The 21,027-nt window shown below is 37.7% G+C and overlaps 1 protein-coding gene across 4 annotated transcripts in view; it reads right to left on the bottom strand.

The window, feature by feature from the left end:
* Positions 1–21,027, bottom strand: part of DNAH9 (dynein axonemal heavy chain 9) — a 352,397-nt gene that overhangs the window by 1,366 nt on the left and 330,004 nt on the right. For all 4 annotated transcript variants that reach the window (XM_079135288.1, XM_079135287.1, XM_079135285.1 and 1 more), the window contains one exon: positions 8,172–8,561. In XM_079135288.1, coding sequence (XP_078991414.1) covers positions 8,172–8,561 — 390 coding nt within the window. The remainder of the gene's footprint in view (positions 1–8,171; positions 8,562–21,027) is intronic.

The following is a 21,027-nucleotide window of genomic DNA, read 5'->3' on the forward strand; positions in this document are numbered from 1 at the left end:
TGCATGCGAGGCAAGCACTCTACCAACTGAGCTATATCCCCAGCCCTTTTCATTTATTTTTATAAGACTATTGAATACAACTGTTTGACAGATGTCTTACTAGGTGTTGGGAATTTAAAGAGGATGAAGACACAATTCTCAACTGTGCAGATGCTTTAGATCTTAAGGCTTTGGTTGTGTCCTGTTTCTGTGTCTCTTCAGTTTCTTGCAATTTCATCTACTTCTAGATTATTTCAACTTTTTGAGCAGAGAGAGATATAGTCTAACTTTAATCATACAATAAGGATGTATCCATATTTAGCTTTCCTGATGGAGCCTCCCTATGGTTTCCTTCTTTCCACGTAGCATTCTACCACTGAGCTGTATCCATCACCTAATTCTATGGTTTTCTGAGATGTCTCAGTAGAGTTATCTAGTTGATTTGGGAGTTTTTCCTCTAGTGCTGAGAAATGTTCTCAGGAGCATGAGAATCCCCTGGTCAAATAAATTTGGTAAAGGTGCTTATCACACCATTGCTATGTACGTAAAGCTTGATTGTGTACACTTGGCACACTGAAGATGAGAAGTTCTAGCAGTAAAGAAAACAGTTTAGCTGTACTTAATCTGGTACTTTTCAGACAGGACCACAGGAACCCTCCTGCCCACTTCTTTTTTTGGGGGGTGGGGGCAGTCTGTTCATCTCATAGGTGCTACTGTGTTATGGAACATACTTTGGGAAATGACGATCCAGGGTGATTCACAAATTTCTTAATTCTGTCCATGTTATGTTATGTCCTGTGAGTCCCTTATGTTATGGACAGAGATTGGTTTGTTTCCATGAAGTTTATTTAAAGGGAAAGATGTGCCTTTTCAGTTCCTTTAGAGGCTGATGAAAGGCATGATGAGTAATGATTAAAGTGAACAGTGGGGGCCCCTTTGTCCTCCAAAATCAAGTGTTTATGATAAGGATTAAGAGCAGGGATAGAATTTTTTTTTTTTCAAACTCTAAAACCAGTCCCTTTCAATTTTTGTTGTTATTGTCGATATGGTGCTCTACCACTAAGCTATATCTACATCCATTTTTATTTTTTATTTTGAGACAGGGTCTTGCTAAGCTGCCCAGGTTGGCCCCAAATGTGTGATCTTACTGCCCTGGCCTCCCAAGTAGCTGAATTTAAGGTATGTCTCACCACATTGGGCTAAAACTAATTCTTTATAAGTATTTAATTCAGTAGTTTTTAATCTGCTCACTAATTTGTGTAATCATTACTACTATTATCACCCCCAAAAGAAACTCTGTAACTATTAGTATTTATCGTTAGCACTGGTCGAATTGGCTATTCAATCCTGTTTGTTTTTCATACATTCTGAGGACTCTCTCGTTAGGTGCTTATGTTTGTAGTTGTTTTATCTTCTCTAGGGCTTGACCTTTTGTCATAAAATGTCCTACTTTTGTCTCTAATTTCTCTCTCCTACCCTTTTCTCCAGTAACAAAACAATGTTTGTCTTATGAAGTCTATTGTGTTAAGTAATAGTTTAACCCCTTAGCTCTCTTTGGGTTACTGTTTTCATGGCACATTTTCTTCCATCTGTTTACTTTCAACCCATTTGTGTCTTAAATCTTAAGTGTGTCTCTTATATTCAGCATACAGTTGGAGCATGGGTGGGTTTATTGTTTTATTTTTAAAATTCATTCTGGCTTTTCATTATAAGGATTAGACGTTTATTTACTGTCATTACTGATCAAATAGGACTTAAGTCTGCTACTTTGGTGTTTGCTTTTGTTCTTCGGATCTTCCATTAGTCTTATTTTTCATGTTCATAGATGTCTAGCTAGTATCACCCTGCTACCAAAACCAAAGACACATCAAGGAAAAAACTTTCAGACCAATATTCCTGATGAACATAAATGTAAAAATTCTTAACAAAATGCTGGCAAATCATATACAAAACCACCACTCTAGAAAGCAGTATGGCAATTCCTTAGAAAACTTGGAATAGAACCACCATTTGACCCACATATCCCACTCTGTGGCCTATACCCAAAGGACATAAAATCAGCATACTATAGTGATGCAGACACATCAATGCTGATAGCAGCTCAATTCACAATAGCTAAACTGTGGAACCAACCTAGATGCGCTTCAATAGATGAATGGATAAAGAAACTGGTATATATACACAATAGAATATTACTCAGCCTTAAAGAAGAATAAAATTATGGCATTTGCAGGTAAATGAATAGAGTTGGAGAATATCATGCTAAGTGAAATAAGTCAATCCCAAAAAACCAAAGACCAAATGTTTTCTCTGATAGATGGATGCTGATCCATAAGGGGGGTGGTGGGCAAGGGAAGATTGGAGGAACTTTGGATAGGGCAGAGAGGGGAGAGGCAGGGAAGGGGGTATGGGGAGTAGGAAAGGTGGTGGAATGAGACGAACATCATTACTCTTATGTATGTGTATGATTGCATGAATGGTGTGACTACATTGTGTACAACCAGAGAAATGAAAATTTATGCTCCATTTGTGTACTACAATGAGTCAAAATGCATTCTGCTGTCATGTGTAACTAATTAGAACAAATTAAAAAAAGATAGTGCACCATGAGCAAGTGGGGTTCATCTCAGGAATGCAAGATTGTTTCATCATATAGAAATCAATAAACATAATTCATCACATCAGTAGACTTAAGGAATCACATGATTATCTCAATAGATGCAGAAAAAGCATTTAATAAAATACAGTATCCATTCATGTTCAAAACACTAGAAAAACTATTAGGAACATACCTCAACATCATAAAAGCTATATATGCTGAACCCAAGACCAATATCATTCTAAATGGAGAAAAATTGAAAGCACTCCCTCTAAAAACTGGAACAAGACAAAGATACCCTCTTTTGCCACTTCTATTCAACACAATTCTGGAAACTTTAGCCAGAGCAATTAGAAGAAATTAAAGGGATACAAATAGGAAAAGAAGAACTCAAAATATTCCTATTTGTTGACAACATAATTCTATATTTAGAAGATTGAAAAAACTCCACCAGAAAACTCCTAGGACTCATAAATGAATTCAGCAAAGTAGCAGGATATAAATTAACACTCAAATCATTTGTGTTCCTAGATATATTATGTTCCTATATATGAGTCAACTGAAAGGGAACTCAGGAAAATGATCCCATTCACAATAGCCTCAAAAAATATTTGGGAATGAATCTAACAAAAGAGGTGAAAGACCTTTACAATGAAAACTACAGAACACTAAAGAAAGAAATTGAAATAGACCTTAGAAGATGGAAAGATCTCCCATGTTTTTGGATAGGCAGAATTAATATTGTCAAAATGGCCACACTACCAAAAGTGCTATATAGATTTAATACAATTTCTATTAAAATTCCAATGATGTTCTTCATAGAAATAGAAAAATCAGTCATAAAACTCATATGGAAAAATAGGTCAAAGCAATCCTTAGGAAGAAAAGTGAAGCAGGAGGCATCACAATACCAGACCTTAAATTATACTACAGAGCTATAGTAACAAAAATGGTATGGTATTGGCACCAAAACAGACATGAAGACCAATGGTACAGAATAGAAGACACAGAGACAGACCCACATAAATACAGTTATCTCATACTAGACAAAGATGCCATAAACATACATTGGAAAAAAGATAACCTCTTCAACAAATGGTGCTAGGAAAACTGGAAACCCATATGCAGCAAAATGAAATTAAACTTTTATCTCACCCTGTACAAAACTCAACTCAAAGTGGACCAGGGACCTAGCATTAGGTCAAAGACCTTGCATCTACTAGAAGAAAATGTAGGCCCACATCTCCATCATGTTGGTTTAGGAACTAAATTCCTCAACAAGAAACCTAAAATACAAGAAGTAAAATCAAGAATCAATAAATGGGATTTTATCAAACTAAAAACTTTATCAAAGCAAAGGAAACAATCAAGAACATGAAGAGAGAACCTACAGAATGGGAGAAAATCTTTGCCACCTGCACCTCAGATACAGCATTAATCTCCAGGTTATATAAAGAACTCAAAAAACTTAACACCAAAAAATCCCAAATAACCCAATGAATAAATGGGCAATGGAACTAGACAGACATTTCACAGAAGAAGAAACGTGAATGGTCAACAAATATACAAAAAAAAAAAAAAAAATCAACATCTCTAGCAATTAAAGAAATGCAAATTATAACTACACTGAGATTTCACCTCACTCTAGTCAGAATGGCAATTATCAAGAATACAGGTAACAATAAATGTTGGCAAAGATGTGGGGAAAAGGTACATTCGTACATTGCTGTTGGGACTGTAAATTGGTGCAACCACTCTGGAAAGCAGTATGGAGATTCCAATAAAACTTGGTATGGAACCACCATTTGACCCAGTTATCCTCCTCCTTGGCATATACTCAAAGGACTTAAAATCAGCATACTATAGTGACGTGGCCACATCAATGTTTATAGCAGCTCAGTTCACAATAACTAAGCTGTGGAACCAACCAAAGGTGCCCTTCAACAGAGGAATGGATAAAGAAATTATGATATATACACACACACACACACACACACACACACACACATACATACACACACACACATATACAATGGAATGGAATATTACTCAGCCATAAAGAAGAATGAAATTATGGCATTTGCCGGTAAACGGATGGAACTGGAGGCTATCTTGCTAAGTGAAATAAACCAATCCCCAAAAGTCAAAGAGTGGATGTTTGATATGTGTATGCTGACTCACAATAGGCAGGGGTTGGGCAGTGGGGCAGGGGAGCGGGGATGGAGGAGTGGAGGTTCGCCAGATTGGACGGGATGGGAATGGGAAAGACAGTAGAATAAATTGGACATAACTTTCCTGTGTTCATATATGAATACACAGCCAGGTAACACCACATCATGTACAACCACAGGAATTGGAAGTTCTGTTCCATGTGTGTATGATATACCAAAATGCATTCTACTGTCATGTATAACTAAAAAGAATAAAAAATAAAATTCATTCTGCCTTTTCATTATTATATTAGTCCATTTATGTTTAATGCAGTTTGATCAAATATGGCTTAAGTCTGCTACTTTGTTATTAGCTTTTGTGCCTCAATTCCTCCATTAGTCTTCTTTCAAGTTCATAGACATCTTCTAATACACTATTTTAATTCTCTTATATTTTAAAAATTATTTTACAATGGTTGCCTTGGGGATCAAAATAAACATTTAATGTATAACAGTCTATCAGATTAATTCCAACTTAATAGTATATACAACCTTGCTTTATTCCCTCCCTCTGTATTTTCATCATTCAAATTATATCTTTATGTATTTTATGTCTATCAACATAGATTTACAATTTTACGTTATATAGTTGTCCTTTGAATCAGGAGAAAAATAAAGGTTATAAATAAAAATGACATTCATACTGTCTTTTATGTTTACCTATGTAAATACCTTTATACTTTTTTCTTCATGTAGACTTGAGTTACTGTCTAGTGTTTTGTTTCAACCTGAAGGATTCCCTTTATTATTTCTTTATTTTCCTTTTTTAAATTGGTTCTTTTTAGTTTACAGAACATTAGGATTTGTTTTGACATAATTATAAAAGCATGAATATGATTTGTTCTAATTCAGTCCCAGCACTTTCTCTTTCCCTTCCTTCCTCTCTCCCCGTTCCCTTCCCTCTACTCTATTTCCCTTTAGTATTTCTTGTAAAGATGGTCTGCTACTGACAAATTCATATTTCTCTCTCTCAATCCCGGAAATGTCTTATTTCTTCACTTTTGTTTTGCTGTGTATAGAATTCTTTTTTTTTTTTGACTGACCATCTTTTCTTTCAGGTTTTTGACTATGTAATCCCCCTGCCTTTTGGGACTCATGGTTTCTGATGAGAAACCATGATTCTCATTGATCATATTCTCATTGATGAGAAAGAGAGATGAAAATTGTAAGCGATGAGCTGATTTTCTCTTCTGCTGTCAGGATTCTCTTTTTTGACCCAGCACAGTGGCACATGCCTCTAATCCCAGCTACTTGGGAGCCTGAGGCTCGCTTGGGGAACTTTTTGAGATTCTGTCTCAAAATAAAAAGGGCTGGGGATATTGCTCAGTGGCAGAGCATTTGCCTAGCTTGTTTCGTCCCCAGTACTACACACACACACAAACACACACACACACACACACAAAGGAAAAGAAATGGCTACAAAGTTTGTTTTCTCACTGGGATTCAGCCGTTTTTATCGAATAACTCTGAATTGCTGAAAGCCTTTGATTAGTTTCCAGAATTTTGAAAAAGTTCTTTTTTTTTTTTTTTTTTTTTTTTTGTTAGTACTGATTTGTGGAAGGGAAGATTTTTGGAGGTCCTGACTTCCTGACTTCCATTTGTGTGTGCGTGTGTGTGTGTGTGTGTGTGTGTGTGTGTGTGTGTGTGTCTGCCATATGGGATCAAACCCAGGACCTGACACTTGCTAGACAAGTGCTCTGCACTGAGCCATATCCCCCACCTAACTTCCATTTTTGCTGACGTCCCAAATATGGGATAGAATACTTGAAAGCAAGAGTTCGTGGGGGAGAGGTATTGATTTTTGGAAAATGATAATTTACCATAAGATATGAAAATGAGAGGTTAATGATTAGAACTGACATACTTTGTATTCCTCCAGAGTGTCACTGCCCTTCCTTCCAGGCTTCTTTCCTAATTCCCTTTTTATACTTTTCTCTTTTCGGTGTTCTTGGGGATCCTAGCTGGATGCCTTAGACTACCCTGCACCCACTCTGTGTGATTCCCACTGACAGACTCTTGTACAAATGTTCAGATGGAGAGAGGGAAATCAACTTCCCTTTCAAGGTTCAGGTTGTTTGACCATTGTCCCATTTTACTGTCCTTTCTGACGGCTCTCATATTGTTTTCCTAGGAATGGTCTAACACATTGCCTTGAGCTTGGTGGCTTAAACAAAGAAACTTGTTTTCTCAGAGTTTGGGAGGCTGGAAGTCTTAAGGAGTGGACAGGGATAGTCCTTCTGGAGGCTGAGGGAGAAACTTCTCCTGGAGTCTGGTGTTTGCTGGCACTCCTTAACATTCTTTGGCACACACATCACACCCACCTCTGCTGCCATATTCAAAGGGCATTCTCTTTAATGTCTCCACTTCCTGAAGGGTCCGGTCATTGGATTTAGGGTCTGTGGTTATCCAGTATGGTCTCATCTTACATCTGCAAAGATTCTATTTCTAAATAAATAAAGTCTCAGTTTTCTTTGGGATGACATGAATTTGGGGGGGACACCATTGAACCACATCTTTATATGCATATTCCCAGAGCTTCCTGTGATATTCCAGATCTTCTAACAGTTTTCCTGATTAGCTTAGTATTGTCTTCTGGGAATAGTTTAGTGCCATCCACCAAGTGGGATATGGCACTTGGTGCTCTTTCTAGATCATGTGTATGCCAAGTATAAACTTGCCTTAGAGTTATTCTTCTTTGCTCATTTTGTTACTCCAGCCATCTATGCTTGTTTGCCAGTTTCTTAATTGTGACTAAACATCTCCAATCTATGGTAACTTGGCTAATTTTTATTAGCTTTCAGTAAGGATTTTTTAAAATTTTCAGTTTAAATGACATCTATGGGCTCTTTTTTGCTAATGTGGAACAACATAAAAGGCAGAAGGAACTCCTGCCTATCTAGAGTTCATAAATGAGGATAGTGGGACCAGGGAGGTTAAATAATATCCCGAGGTCACACAGCAGCAGGGCTACCTGACCCAGCACTTTTCAGCACTGTCTATGTGCCAGGCATCATTCAAGTGTCTTACACAGTATGTTGTTTGATTTTCACAGTGTCTCTACTCTCCCATTTAGAAGCCGAGTACACTGAGATCTTGAGAGGTAAGACTATACTCAAGGTCACAGAGGTAATAAATGGTGGTGATGACTTTCAGATTGAACCAGTCTGACTCACAGTCCTCCCTTTGAACCACTCTGTTCTACTCCATCTGCAAAACCTGTGTTCTTTACAACCCCCCACCTTGACTGGGTGGGCCTCCAAGAAAGAAAGGTTATCTAGGTAAGAAGATTCAGGGGCATCTACTTTAGTAGTCATACTTGATGGGAGGCAACATGCATTTAAACGGCCCACTAGAGAGTACCCCTTGGTCGTCTCAGGCTTTACCTGTATGTTCCAGCGGGCACCTTCCATGAAGAGACCATGGATGTAGGCCCCTTCCCGAGGAGGACTCCGGAACTCCTCTCTGTTCTTCTTTGTTACATCACATTGCAGGGCCATCTGGTCCAGTGGCCATTCATTCTTACGAGCCATGGACTGCATGATGGCAGTCAGGAAGGACTGGGGATTGAAGAAGCCTGTCAGCCACACAGTGGAGGGCATTGCAAAGTCACCTGTCCAAGTCTCCAACTCCTTGATTCTGTTGAGGAGATCCAGAAACCAGGCTGCCAGGCCTGCTGTGGAAGGGTAGGCTCGCCTGGCCCAGGGCTCTGGCACCACATCTAGGTACAGGGCATTCTGTAAGTTTTCCATGTCGCTGGTCATAGTCAGCTCTCCCTGAAGAAAAAGTGAGAAGGGAGAGTAAGGGGACAGGAAGTCCCTGGAAATGATCTGCCTCAGAAACTGCTGGCTTACACACCCAGGCGATGGAAGATGACACCAGTGGTGGACAGCACAATGACTGTCCCTGTCCAGTATTTCTTTGTAAGGTCCGTGTCACAGAGGTTGATCCTTGAAAACCTTCCCTGCTCCAGGGACATCAGTCTCAACTGTCTAGTGATAGTGTTTTGAAAAGCACAACCTATTCCCACTGTGGAGCGTAAGCCATCTGTGGGTGACATGTGCTCCAACACGACTCCAAAGCTTGACTCTCCTGCAGTCTTTGCAGCAGCCCTCCAGGCTTCTGCACGCAGCTCAGAAACACAGAAGCCAAAGTCTGCAAAGAACTGCATCCCACAAATCAAGGATTGCCTTAATAAATCAGGGCAATGGATACAAAGTCAAATTTAAGAGGAACCTCTTTGAACTGCTAGATGGACTTTGTAAAGAAAGGTTTACATCAAAAACCATCTTTAAATTAAATTTTGTAATTTTGATTCTGACAAAGACCTGTGGGAATTTCTAGAAAGGCCCATGTCGTTTTTACTTTCCTTTTAATTTTGTTTTTAGTTTTCTAAATTGATGCATTATAATTATACATAATAGTGGGATTCATTATGCTATATTCATACATGCACATAACAGTTTTCTCAGCCTTCTCCCCCAATACCTTCCCCTTTCCCCCTCTCCTCCCTCCCTCAGATCAACTTGCTCTACTCTACTGATCTTCCATCATCATGCTATTATTTTAATTAGTGCATTATCACCATATATATGAGGGCTTAATTGTGGTATATTTGTACATGGACATAGCATAATTGGCTAGATTTTTCTTCCCAGTACTTCCCCATGCCCTCCACTCCTCCCTCCTTCTTCATCCTGAAGGCCCCTTGGTGTCCAGGTTCCTGTGTGTTGTGAGGGTACCCTGCAGGGTCTGGCTCACTCTCTAAGTGCAGAGTGTCAACCTGTGAGCAAACTGTCTCTCTTGGGGCCTGGACTTGCCCTTGCACTTGCCTGGGACTTGCACTGTGGCATTCTGGGACCTTAACTTTTGGAACTGTAAAAAAATGTTAACTGGGGCTGGGACCGTGGCTCAGTGGTAAAGCGTTTGCCTATGAGCACTGGGTTCCATCCTCAGCACCACATAAAAAAATAAATATATAAAATAAAAGGTATTGTATCCATCTATAACTCATCTACCTCATGATAAACATATGTTAGTGACCTGAATGATAGCCAGAGACTCCTGATTAATAGGAAGTAGACTAAACTAATAGCTTCTTTATGAACTTCACATCGATAGTTATTACACAGACATTTTTTTCTTATTTTGTGTCCCTGGGAATGGAATCCAGGGACTTGTGCATGCTAGGCAAGTGCTGTACCATTGAGTTACATCCGCCAGACCTATATTTTATTTTGAGACAGGGTCTTTCTAAGTTGCTCAGGCTGGCCTCAAACTTGTGATCATCCTGACTCAGCTTCCTGAGTTGCTGGGATAACAGGTGTGTGCCACTGTACCTGGTTAACACATACTCTTTCTGTATTGTAGAGTCTAGTGGCTGAACTATTTTAAAGTATAAATACCTTAACATTTTAAAGAAAAGTCAGACATCCTTAATCAGACCAGTACCAGACAGGTCATTCTAAATGAGTGAGTACAGCCTCAATTACAGGCTGTAATTTCCCCCTCAAATAAAATAACTCTATTAACAATGATAGAAAATAGATTTCACCTCTTGTGCCCACTCAGATTTATTGGGATGACTGACCAGAGTAGTGAAGGAGTCTGAGGCCGCATCAAGGCTCAACAAAGATACCACATCTGCCACCAAAGTTATCACTTTAGTGGTAACATTCAAATTAGGTGAACAAATTTTCTTCTGGTAGATTTCCTTAAGAGTCTGCTAAAATGAATACTATTAGGTTAAAATAGAAAAATAGTGTTCTCACTATGTGGAATCTCTGCATTCAGGTGCATTGCCTTATGAAAAGAGGATGTAATTTATTACTTGTGTACTTGAGCCCATATGAAACTTCTTAGAAATATGGTCTTTCTCTTGTCTGGAGTTATGTGATAATTTATTATAATTTATACACTAATTTAAGTTTTCCTTCTAATAGTCAATTATTTAACAAACTAACATTATGTGTAAAGATTAAATTTAGTGCAAAGGAAAAAAACTGATCAAAGATGATCATATCTTTTGTTGCATGAGACCCTTATCTATGGAATTTTTCCTTGCACTACTGAGGACCTTTATTACAATGGTGAATAAAAGTAATGATGGTGGACATCCTAGCTTTATTCCAGACTTAGAGGGACAGCATCTGGACATTCACCATTAAACACAATGATTTCTTAGGTGTCCTTCCAGTTGAGGAAATGCCCTCTTTTATCTGTTTTTCTGATGTTTAATAATCTAGATTTGGTGTTAAATTTTGTCAAATGCATTTTCTACATATATAAAGATGATCACATTTTTTAAATTTAGTTCATTAATATGGTAAACTTCTTGGATTGATTTTTTTAATATTAAAACCAACCTTGCTTTCCTGGGATAATCCCATTTGATCACACTGTTATAATCCCTTTCTTATATTGTGTGATTTGAATTATTAATATTTGACTAAGGATTTTTGCATTTTTGTCTATGAGGAATGTCGATCTATCATTTTCTTTTCTCATGTTTTTGTTTTTGAATTTAACAATTCTGTCCTCATAAAATTTGTTGGAATGTGTTCTCTCAGCTTTTTCTCTTCCTTTTTCTTTTTTTCCTCTTCTTCTTTTTCTTCCTTTCTTCCCTACTCCTCCTTTCTGTTTTTTTGGCATTTCTAGGGATTGAACCCAGGTCTTCGTATAGGGTTAGGCATGTACTCTACCACTGAGTTACACCCCAGGCCTATAACTCCTTTATTTAATGATCTCTCCCTCCACCAATACTGCATAGTCCTAATTACTGTGGTTCTATAAACAGTGGTCTTAAACTTGTTATACTGATTTTCTCCCAATTTATAGATCTTTTTCAAAATTATTTTAGCAATTCCAGTTTCTTTGCTTTCCTATATAAACTAGTGAGTAATCTCTTTATCTGCAAAAGACTCTGGGATTTTGACAGGAATTGCATTAAACCTCTATATCAATTTTGGCAAATTGGACACCATTACTATGTTGAATCTTCCAATTCATGAATACAAATGGAGTATATCCTTCCACTTACTTAAATATTTGGTTTATTTTATTAAATTTTTATAGTTTTCAGCATAAAAATCTTATGCATATTTTGTTAGGTTTAAATGTATGTATTTCATTTTTTGAGCCCTTGTAAATTATACTGTATTTTAAATTTTGGTGTCATATTTTCATTGCTTATATATAGAAATAAAATTGCCCTTGTGTGTTTATCTTGTATCCTCTGACCTTCCTGAGCTCACTTAGTCATTCTACAAATATTTTTGGAAAGTACTTGCAATTTTCTATGTAGATAGATAATAGTGTCCTCTGAAAATTGGGACAGTTTTATTTCTTCCTTTTTAGTTGGATGCATTTTGTTTCCTTGCCTTGCCTTGAACTGGCTAGAATTTCCAGCCTAAGTTGAATAAGACAAGTTAGAGTAGACATCTTACCTTTTTCCTGATCAGGGTTTTGAAAACATTGTTTTTTAACATTAGGTATGATAGCTTTAGTATTTTTGTAAATGCTGTTAATTAAATTGCATCAGTCCCTTCTATTACTATTTTGAGAGTTTTTATTATGAATTAATGTTTTTTCTCAAATGCTTTTTCTGCGTCAACTAATATTATACATGATTTTTCTTCTTCAGACTGCTAATATGACCAGTTTTTGAATATTGAAAGTTTTGTATCCCTGGAATAAAAGCCATTTATTTGTGGTGAAAATGCTTCTTATATTTTGTTGAATTCCATTTGTTAATAATTCATTAAGGACTTTTTTCATTTATATTTATGAGAGATATTGATCTGTAATTTAAACTTTTTTGTACTCTTTTTCTGATTTTGGTATCAGGGTAACCAATACTAGCTTCACAAAATGAAAGAAAAAGCGTTCTTTCCTTTTCTATTTTCTGGAAAGAGATTGGATAGAATTTGTCTTTAAATGTTTGATAGAATTCCTCAGTGAAACTTTCTGGGTTCAGATACTTCTTTAATAGTCCAACTAGTTATAGGGCTGGTTATAGAGCTACTCAGATGATCTATTTCATTATGGATATATTATTGTTGTCTCTATTTTTTGAGGAATTAATCTACTTTATATAGGTTGTCAAATTTACTTGTGTAGAATTGTTTGAAGGCGTCTTTTGGAAATTTGCAGAATCTGAAGCAATACTCCCCATTTCATTTCTGATAATGGAACTCTTGTGTCTTTTTTTTTTTTTTTTTTTTAATCTTTGTCTCATGGGAGTTTTTTAAATCTCATTGATTTTTAGAGTCAGCACTTTGTTTCATTGATTTTATTTCCAATCATTTTACAGTTTTCAATTTCATTAATTTCTAATTTTATGCTTATTGTTTCCTTTCTCCTACCTTCTTTATTTTGCCCTTCTAGGTTCTTAAGGTGGGAAGTTAAAGGGTATGCCACAAATTTTGTTATTTTACTTTCATTTTCACTCAATTTAATGTATTTTAATTTTTCTTTAGATTTCTTCTTTGACACATGACTGATTTAGAAGTATATTTTTCATTTCTAAGTGCTTGGAGATTTTCCCATTATCTTTCTGTAATTGATTTCTACTTTGATTCAGTTGTGGTTGAAGAACAAAATGTATGACTTCAATTCTTTTAAAATTTGCTGAAGTTTGTTGTGTTATGATCCAAGAGTTAGTATATTTTGGCATTTGTTTTAGGGGAACTTAAAAAGAATGTATATTCTGCTGTTTTGTGGGTGAACTGAATCCTGTTGATTGGTGGTGTACTTGACCCCTTTATTCTTACTGATTTTTTTTTTTTTTGTGTGTGTGTGTGTGTGTAGTTGTTCTCTCAGTTATTGAGAGGAGGGTAGTGAGGTCCCTAACTATAATCGAGGATTCATTTACTTCTCTTATCAGTTCCATTAATTTTTTTCACGTATTTTTGTAGCTATGTTGTTTGGTACATACATATTTCAGATGGCTATGTCTTTCTGGTAGATTATCATCATTATGTAACATCTTCCTCTGTCTCTGGTGCTTCTCCTTGCTCTTAAGTCTACTTTAATAGTAATAAAGCCACTTCTACTTTGTTTGATTGATATTTGCATAATATATTTTTAAAAATGCTTTTACTTTCATTCTGCCTATGTTATATTTGAAGTGAGTTTCCTGAAGACAACATATGTTGGGTTATGTCTATTCTGACAAGTTGTCTTCTAATTGGTGTACAAGGTCATTTACACCTAATGTAATTACTTATAGGTTAAGGGCTTAAGTCTGCCATTTCATTTTTGTTTCATTTTAAATTTCTCTTTCCTGGCTTTTCATTTCTATTTTTTCCTGACCTCCTATGGGTCACTGGAAAAACATGTTTCATTTTGATTCATCTAGAGTATTTTTGAGTTATCTCTTTTTATAGCTTTCTTTGTTGTTGCTCTGGGCATTTACATTATACATACATACATAACGTCACTGTTTTCTGCTCTCATCATTTCAAAGTTCTAGTGGTATATAGAAACTTTACCTCATTTTGCATCTCTCTACTCTCCTTCATTTATAATATAATTATCTAAAATATTCCTCAACATATTTACAACTATATGAGACAGTGTTATAAATTTTGTATCAACTGCCAAACATAATTTAGAAAACTTACTTTTGCTTACTGTATATTTTCTTCTTTTTTGATTTGCATTTTTATTTTAGATATTGTATTTTTCATATCTATAAATTCCATTTGGTTTTTTGTATCTTCCTTTTTTATTTAAAAAAGTCTTTTAGTTGTAAATGGACATGATACCTTTATTTTGTTCACTTATTCATATGTGGTGCTGAGGATCACACCCAGTGCCTTATGCATGCTAGGCAAGTGCTCTACCACTAAGCCACAACCCCAGCCCTGTATCTTCCTTTTTTTTCTTTTTTACCTCACCATACTCCTGTTTTCTGTCTTCTTGAACATATAGAATAAACATCTAATGGTTGCTTCAGCATTGTTGCCTGCTAATTCCATTGTCTTTGTCATTTCTGCCTCCATTTTGATTAACTTTGTCCTGGAAATGAGTCTATAGTCCTGCTTTCTTTCTTTCTTTCTCTCTCTCTTTCTCTTCCTTTCTTCCTTTCTTCCTCCTCCTCCTCCTCCCTCCTCCCCATCTTCTTGTGATGGGGACTGAACCCGGGGCATGCTAAGGCAAGCACTGTACTCTTAGGACAATACTTCCTGGTACTTTATTTATTTTAGTTCTTTCTACTCTGGCTAGTGGGACCACAAAGTACTCCCAGATCTGTTCTCTCTAGTCTTTCTGATGGTTCTTCCCCAAACTCAGTTTCCTGTCATATGCAGAAAGTAAGTATCCAAAGAGGCTAATTATCCAAAGGGAATTCCTTTTAAGGATCTCTGGAGCTTCTTCTCTGTCAGGTCCTCACCTTAGGTACTCTACTCTGAAAATTTTACTCACCTTGAACTCTGAGAACTCTTATCTCTGTCCTCTCAATTCATCAAGATGAAATCCTTTGGGTTCTCTCTTTTAACTGATACCTGGAAACCACCTCCACAGAGTAAGTTTGTGTAATAAAGGAGTGACATTTCTTGTTTCCTTTCTTTCAAATGTCACAGCCTTAAGCTGCCTGCTGCCCAGTATCTTAAAATCAGTGTTTTTCAAAGTTTGAGAGGGAGTCTGAAAAGGCGAGTGAGAGTGATAGCTAGAGTGAAGCTTCTGGTGTCATGTGCTGGTGCCCTGTGAGGCCTGGGCAGCAAAAGGGTTGTGAGTAGGTGTCTGGTGGAATGACTGGGGCTGGCTGTAGGACGTTCCAACAGTCCTGCTAATTCAGCAACGTCTCCAGGGCTGATGGGAGAAAGATCTCTGCTGTGCACTGAATTACATTCTCACCAAACTCTATGTGGAAGCACTACCTTCCCCCACATGTGCTTGTATTGAAGAGAAGGCCTTTAAGGAGGTAATTTAGGTTAAATGAGGTCCTGAGTGTGGAGCTCTGGTCTGATAGACCTGTGGCCTTCAACAAAGAGGAAGACTCTCTCTCTCTCTACCATCTGATGATACAGAGAGAACGAGGCTATCTTCAAACCCAGAAGAGATCCTTTGCCAGCAACTGAATTGGCTGATATTGGATCTTTTACTTCCAGGCTCCGGAATGATGAAAATAATCTCTGTTGTTTAAAACCCCCTGTCTATGGTATTTGGTACAGCAGCCCATGCTAAGACAACCTGGGAGAAGAGAACCAGGAGAGAATTCAGTGGGAGAAGTAACTGTGGTGGACTTTTTTTTTTTTTTTTTTTTTTTTAGACTTGAAGGTCAAAGTAAAGTTTTTTATTTTTATTTTTATTTTTTTTATTGTAAACAAATGGGATACATGTTGTTTCTCTGTTTGTACATGGCGCAAAGGCATACCATTTGTGTAATCATAAATTTACATAGAGTAATGTTGTTTGATTCATTCTGTTATTTAACTGTGGTGGACTTTAAAAATGACCTTTGATGGGTGGGGATGTAGCTCAATGGCAGGGTGCTTGCCTGGCATACTCAAAACCCTGGGGTTCCATCCCTAGCACCACACACACACACATAGACTTTTAAGAACTTCAAGCCATTTTAGGAAAGAGGACTAGAGTTTCCCTTCCCTAAGCAGGATGAGGGACTATTATTTATGGGAAAACTACCCAATACAAGGAAAATCTTTACCCACTGTTCTTGCATTGCAAGTACCCAAATAAAAATGCTTCAGACCAACAGTGTCTGATATGACAGCCACTAGCCACATCTGGCTATTTAAATGCAAATGAATTAAAATTGTAAGCTAAGTCACATTAGCTACATTTCATGTGCTCTAGCCACATGTGACCTTATTAGCACAGACTATCTGTTCAGAGGCTTTATAGGACACTACTTCCTCAGGCAGAAAGGCTGTTTACTGTTGGTCATGTGAACTGTGCTACGTATGTTTTTGCCAGGGTTATGTTTAAAATATGATGTATTACAGTTTTAATAAAAATGTTTATGTGCATATAATATCATTATTTTCTTGACAATCTGGTGAAAAGATATGTACAAAAGTCATGACTTATTATAAAAAACAAAGTGCAAAGGAGTTTAAAAAGTTAATAAAATACGAGCCATATTTACTTTTTCCTTTAAAAGTTTTCAATGGCCAGGTTACGTCCATGGTTATAAAGTACTTTTACAAATGTACAGCAATATAAATAATGCTATCAAATTTGCTTTTCTACAAAATCATTTTGGATGTTATTAGATGAAGTACATCCATGGAAGTATGTCGTATGTGTGAGTGTCATCTGTCATGTGAGTTGAGGGGGAATAAAGGGTCTCACTCTGGAATTGTTCCATAACATGATCCAACAGGACACACAGTCATCAGGTCCTAAACTGCTAGCAGTACTGAAAAAAGTACTGGTATAAAGAAAATGGCCCAGTCTTTGACAACTGTGCCAAAGTGGGACAAATACAGAAGTCAAATGGGACCCTGGACACTGCCAGCTGTCATTTTATGTGCTTATACAGAGAAGTCTTTTGTTTTTGATTATCTCCTGGGGCTAAATCAACACTTAGTCTGTGTTACCATGCCTCAGTGAAGCCATGTAAACTCCACACACTTTTTGCAAGGAGAAATAATATGCTTAGAAAAGATTAAAATGCATGCAAAGCAGAGGATTTTTTTTTGTAGGGGGGACCGAGGATTGAACTCAGGGGCGCTCAACCACAAAGCCACATCCTCAGCCCTATTTTGTACTTTATTTAGAGACAGGGTCTCACTGAGTTCTTAGTACCTGGCCATTGCTGAGGCTGGCTTCGAACACGCGATCCTCCTGCCTCTGCCTCCCAAGCTTCTGGAATTACGGGCATGCACCACTGTGCCGGGCAATGCAGAGGATTTTTAGGGCAGTGAAAATACTCTATATGATACTGTGACGGTGGATATATGTCATTATGTATTTTTACAAATCCATAGAAAGTACACCAAGAGTGAATCCTAATGTGACCTATAGATACTGATAACAATGTGGCAATGTGGGTTCCTCAACTGCAACGTATGTATCCACTGTATTGGGGGCTGTTGATAGTGGGGAAGGGGCAGGAGGCACATAAGAATCTCTGAATCTTCTGTTCAATTTTGCTGGGGACTTAAAATTGCTCTTAAAAATAAGATCTAATGAAACAATTTTAATGCAACACTTAATTCTTAACACCCTTCAGAAATCTAAACACATTTTGATTGCAAAGGGATATAATGTGTGACTTGGCTTTCTTAAAAATTTCTCATATCTGCCTATAATAAGATTATAATTTATTCTGACAGTGATTTTGCACTTAGTAATTGAATGTACAAGTGGTGGAAACTTAAATAATGTACTGTCTCTTTGGTTTCTCCAGTTTAATGGGGAAGTAGGAATGATTTAGGAAAAGAAGAAATCATCCACCTTGTAGTTCGGTTTCTGAACTCAGGAATTTTCATGACTGAACAAAAGTAGAACTACTAGGAGATGAGAAGAAGCAAGTCCTCTCTCCCTGCCAGTTCACTAAGTACACCAGAGTCCCCTCCTGAAGAGCCATCACATCCTGAAAGGTGTTCAGAAAAAAAAAAAAAAAAAAATTAGATTCCTGAAATGCTGCCAGATTGGTGGAGGCTAGGGTGGGTAGACAGGAAGATTCTCTGGCCAAACTGTGAATATATGGACCAATCTTAAAGGCTCAAGCTCCACTACAGTAAAGAAACCTGCTGGCATACACAGTCAAGCATAAGTTTCCTAAACCCCTCTAGTCTGGATCTAGGTAACACTAATTAATATCTGCACTTACCTGCTCATGGGTTGAGGCCACAAAAAGAAAACTTAAAACACACTGGACCCTTCTCTTTAGAAGATTGTGGGTGATGTGACATGCTTTCTTTGTTTCCACGTGTCAGGAGAAACTTTGCTGCATGACACCTTTTCCTGGATATGATGAAGGCTGTCTGGCTGTGACCTTAACAACTTATTCATCCCTAAAAATAAATTCTTTCATGATCTTCTTTGGTATAATACAGAAAAAAACTCCAAACCTTATTTTTCCTGTAGACCTTCACTCCTTTAAGCCAGGGAGCTTGTTAGAAGTTCATATTCATAGACTCCAGTCCAAACCTAAGGACTCAAGTCTCTAGGGGTGAGGGGTAGGAACCTCCATTTGGAAAGGGCTTCTCCGTACATCTAAAGCAGCTGCTGCTGCCCTGGGCTCACAGCCATGCAGTAGCATTTCATCCAGAAACAAGGGACAGGGCAGCAATGCCCAGATCAGCTCTCTCTTTGAGGGGTTCCATACTGTACCCTGTCCTAAGGATCAGCTCCCTTCAATTCTTTCTCCCCTAGGAAATGAGATTGTAAATGTCTATTTATTTATTTATTACCAGGGATTGGACCAACCCAGGGACACTTTACCACTGAGTTACATCCCCAGATCCCTAGTCCTTTTTATTTTATTTATTTTTTAAAATTTTGAGTTAGTATCTCATTAAATTACCAAGGCTGGTTTTGAACTTGCCATCCTCCTGCCACAGCCTCCTGAGTCTCTGGGATTACAGGGGTGAACCACCAGCCCCGAGGAAGATGTTCTTTGCAACAAACTTTCATTTCTATAAGACATGGGGAGGTGAGTAGATTGGAAGCATGTAGAAATGGTAAGGGTGTTACCACTTCCTGTCTGGCTTCCAAACTGAGGTTGACAGCAGTGATGCATCTTGGACTTCTGATACAGTACTGGATGACCAAAGGCACATGGACCAGGGCAACTGCCTAGTGGGTGATATTAAAGAGCCAAATCAAGGTGACCCTGCCTCCCAGGCCTGAACTATTAAGTCAGCACAGTGTGTGAAAATGAAGACCAGAAGAGATTCCCACATCAGCAAGTTATACTTCATGTCTGAACATCTTTGAACATCTTTACTTATTTAGAAGCAATTTTTTATCAATCAGGAGAGAAAATCAGTCACAAAATAGTCTGATGTCATCAAGTGTCTTAATAATGAAAAACAGTTCCCAACCCTGTCCATATCTCCATCTAAGATATTACTCCCCAAATGAAATGGAATGCAAGACACAGAAGTGAGCCATTAGTCTCTTAGAATAGACCCTAAGCTCCTCTGCTCTGGAAGTCTCTTTCTCTTGTTGTCATCTGTCTAAATTTACCCTTCCTCCAAAGCTTTCTTTATGCCACTTCTCTGTGGCCTTTCCTTATCTCACATACCTGTTTCTCCTTTCTTCTCTGGCTTCTATGTGACATTTAATTAATTCTGCTATGTGTTATATTCCATTGGATTGTTTTCCCAAGACTCCTTCTGAGGCTCCTCTTTCAGTCTCCTGAGACTTGCCTGAAGAGCTCATCAATCACTATAGCTCACACTGGACTCCATCCCCTTCCCCTTCATCTTCACCCAGGCATGCTCTGTGATTCATGACACAGAACCACAGTGAAGGCTCATGGAAGAATGAGTGAATGAATTGAAAGGTAAATGGGTAAATAGACTGTATCAAATTGCATGGATTCAATAAGCTAAGATTGCAGCAACACTACTCAGGATAATTGCTAATATATACCTGCTTACCACAGTAACAGAGAGGCTTAATATGACAGGCAAAATTCTTATTTACATTTGAGATTGTTCAGTGGAATTTCGTATTTCATTTGATTATAAGCGAGTATAGGATTTGGAAACATTTGCATACACTGTAGGGTCTTCAACATCTTATTTCTCATTTCTCTACACCCATATTGGGGGGGGGGAGAGGAAATTAAGAGATTTTTAAAAAAACCTAGTAACCTAGTTTTTGCTGTCTGGTTTCCTAGTTTCTATGTGCTTACATGGGAAAAGTTTGCAACTATTCTTCCTACACACAGGTGGCCATAATTCCAAGAGCCAGACATGAAGGCACGGGCAGTTCCACACCCAGACCTCCAGGACTTGTGTGAGCTTTCATCATCAGCTACAAAACTGGGTTCTTATTTTCCCTCTGACTGGGATTATAGTTGTCATTATTATTTTCTGTGACACTGGGGGTTGAATCCAGGGCCTCACACGTGGCAGGTTAACTGATCTGCCATTGAGCTACAGCCCCAGCCCCAGATTATGATTCTTTTAATAACATGACCGTGTAAATTGACCACACCCACTGTGATTCATCACAGCTCCTCAAAAGTGGCAAGATCTCCCATTTATCTGTCACCCAGGTGAACCGTTGTAACAGGCTCTACGCTAGATACTTTATTCC

Source organism: Sciurus vulgaris (assembly GCF_902686455.1).
Source record: "Sciurus vulgaris genome assembly, chromosome: 3".
Lineage (NCBI taxonomy): Eukaryota > Metazoa > Chordata > Mammalia > Rodentia > Sciuridae > Sciurus > Sciurus vulgaris.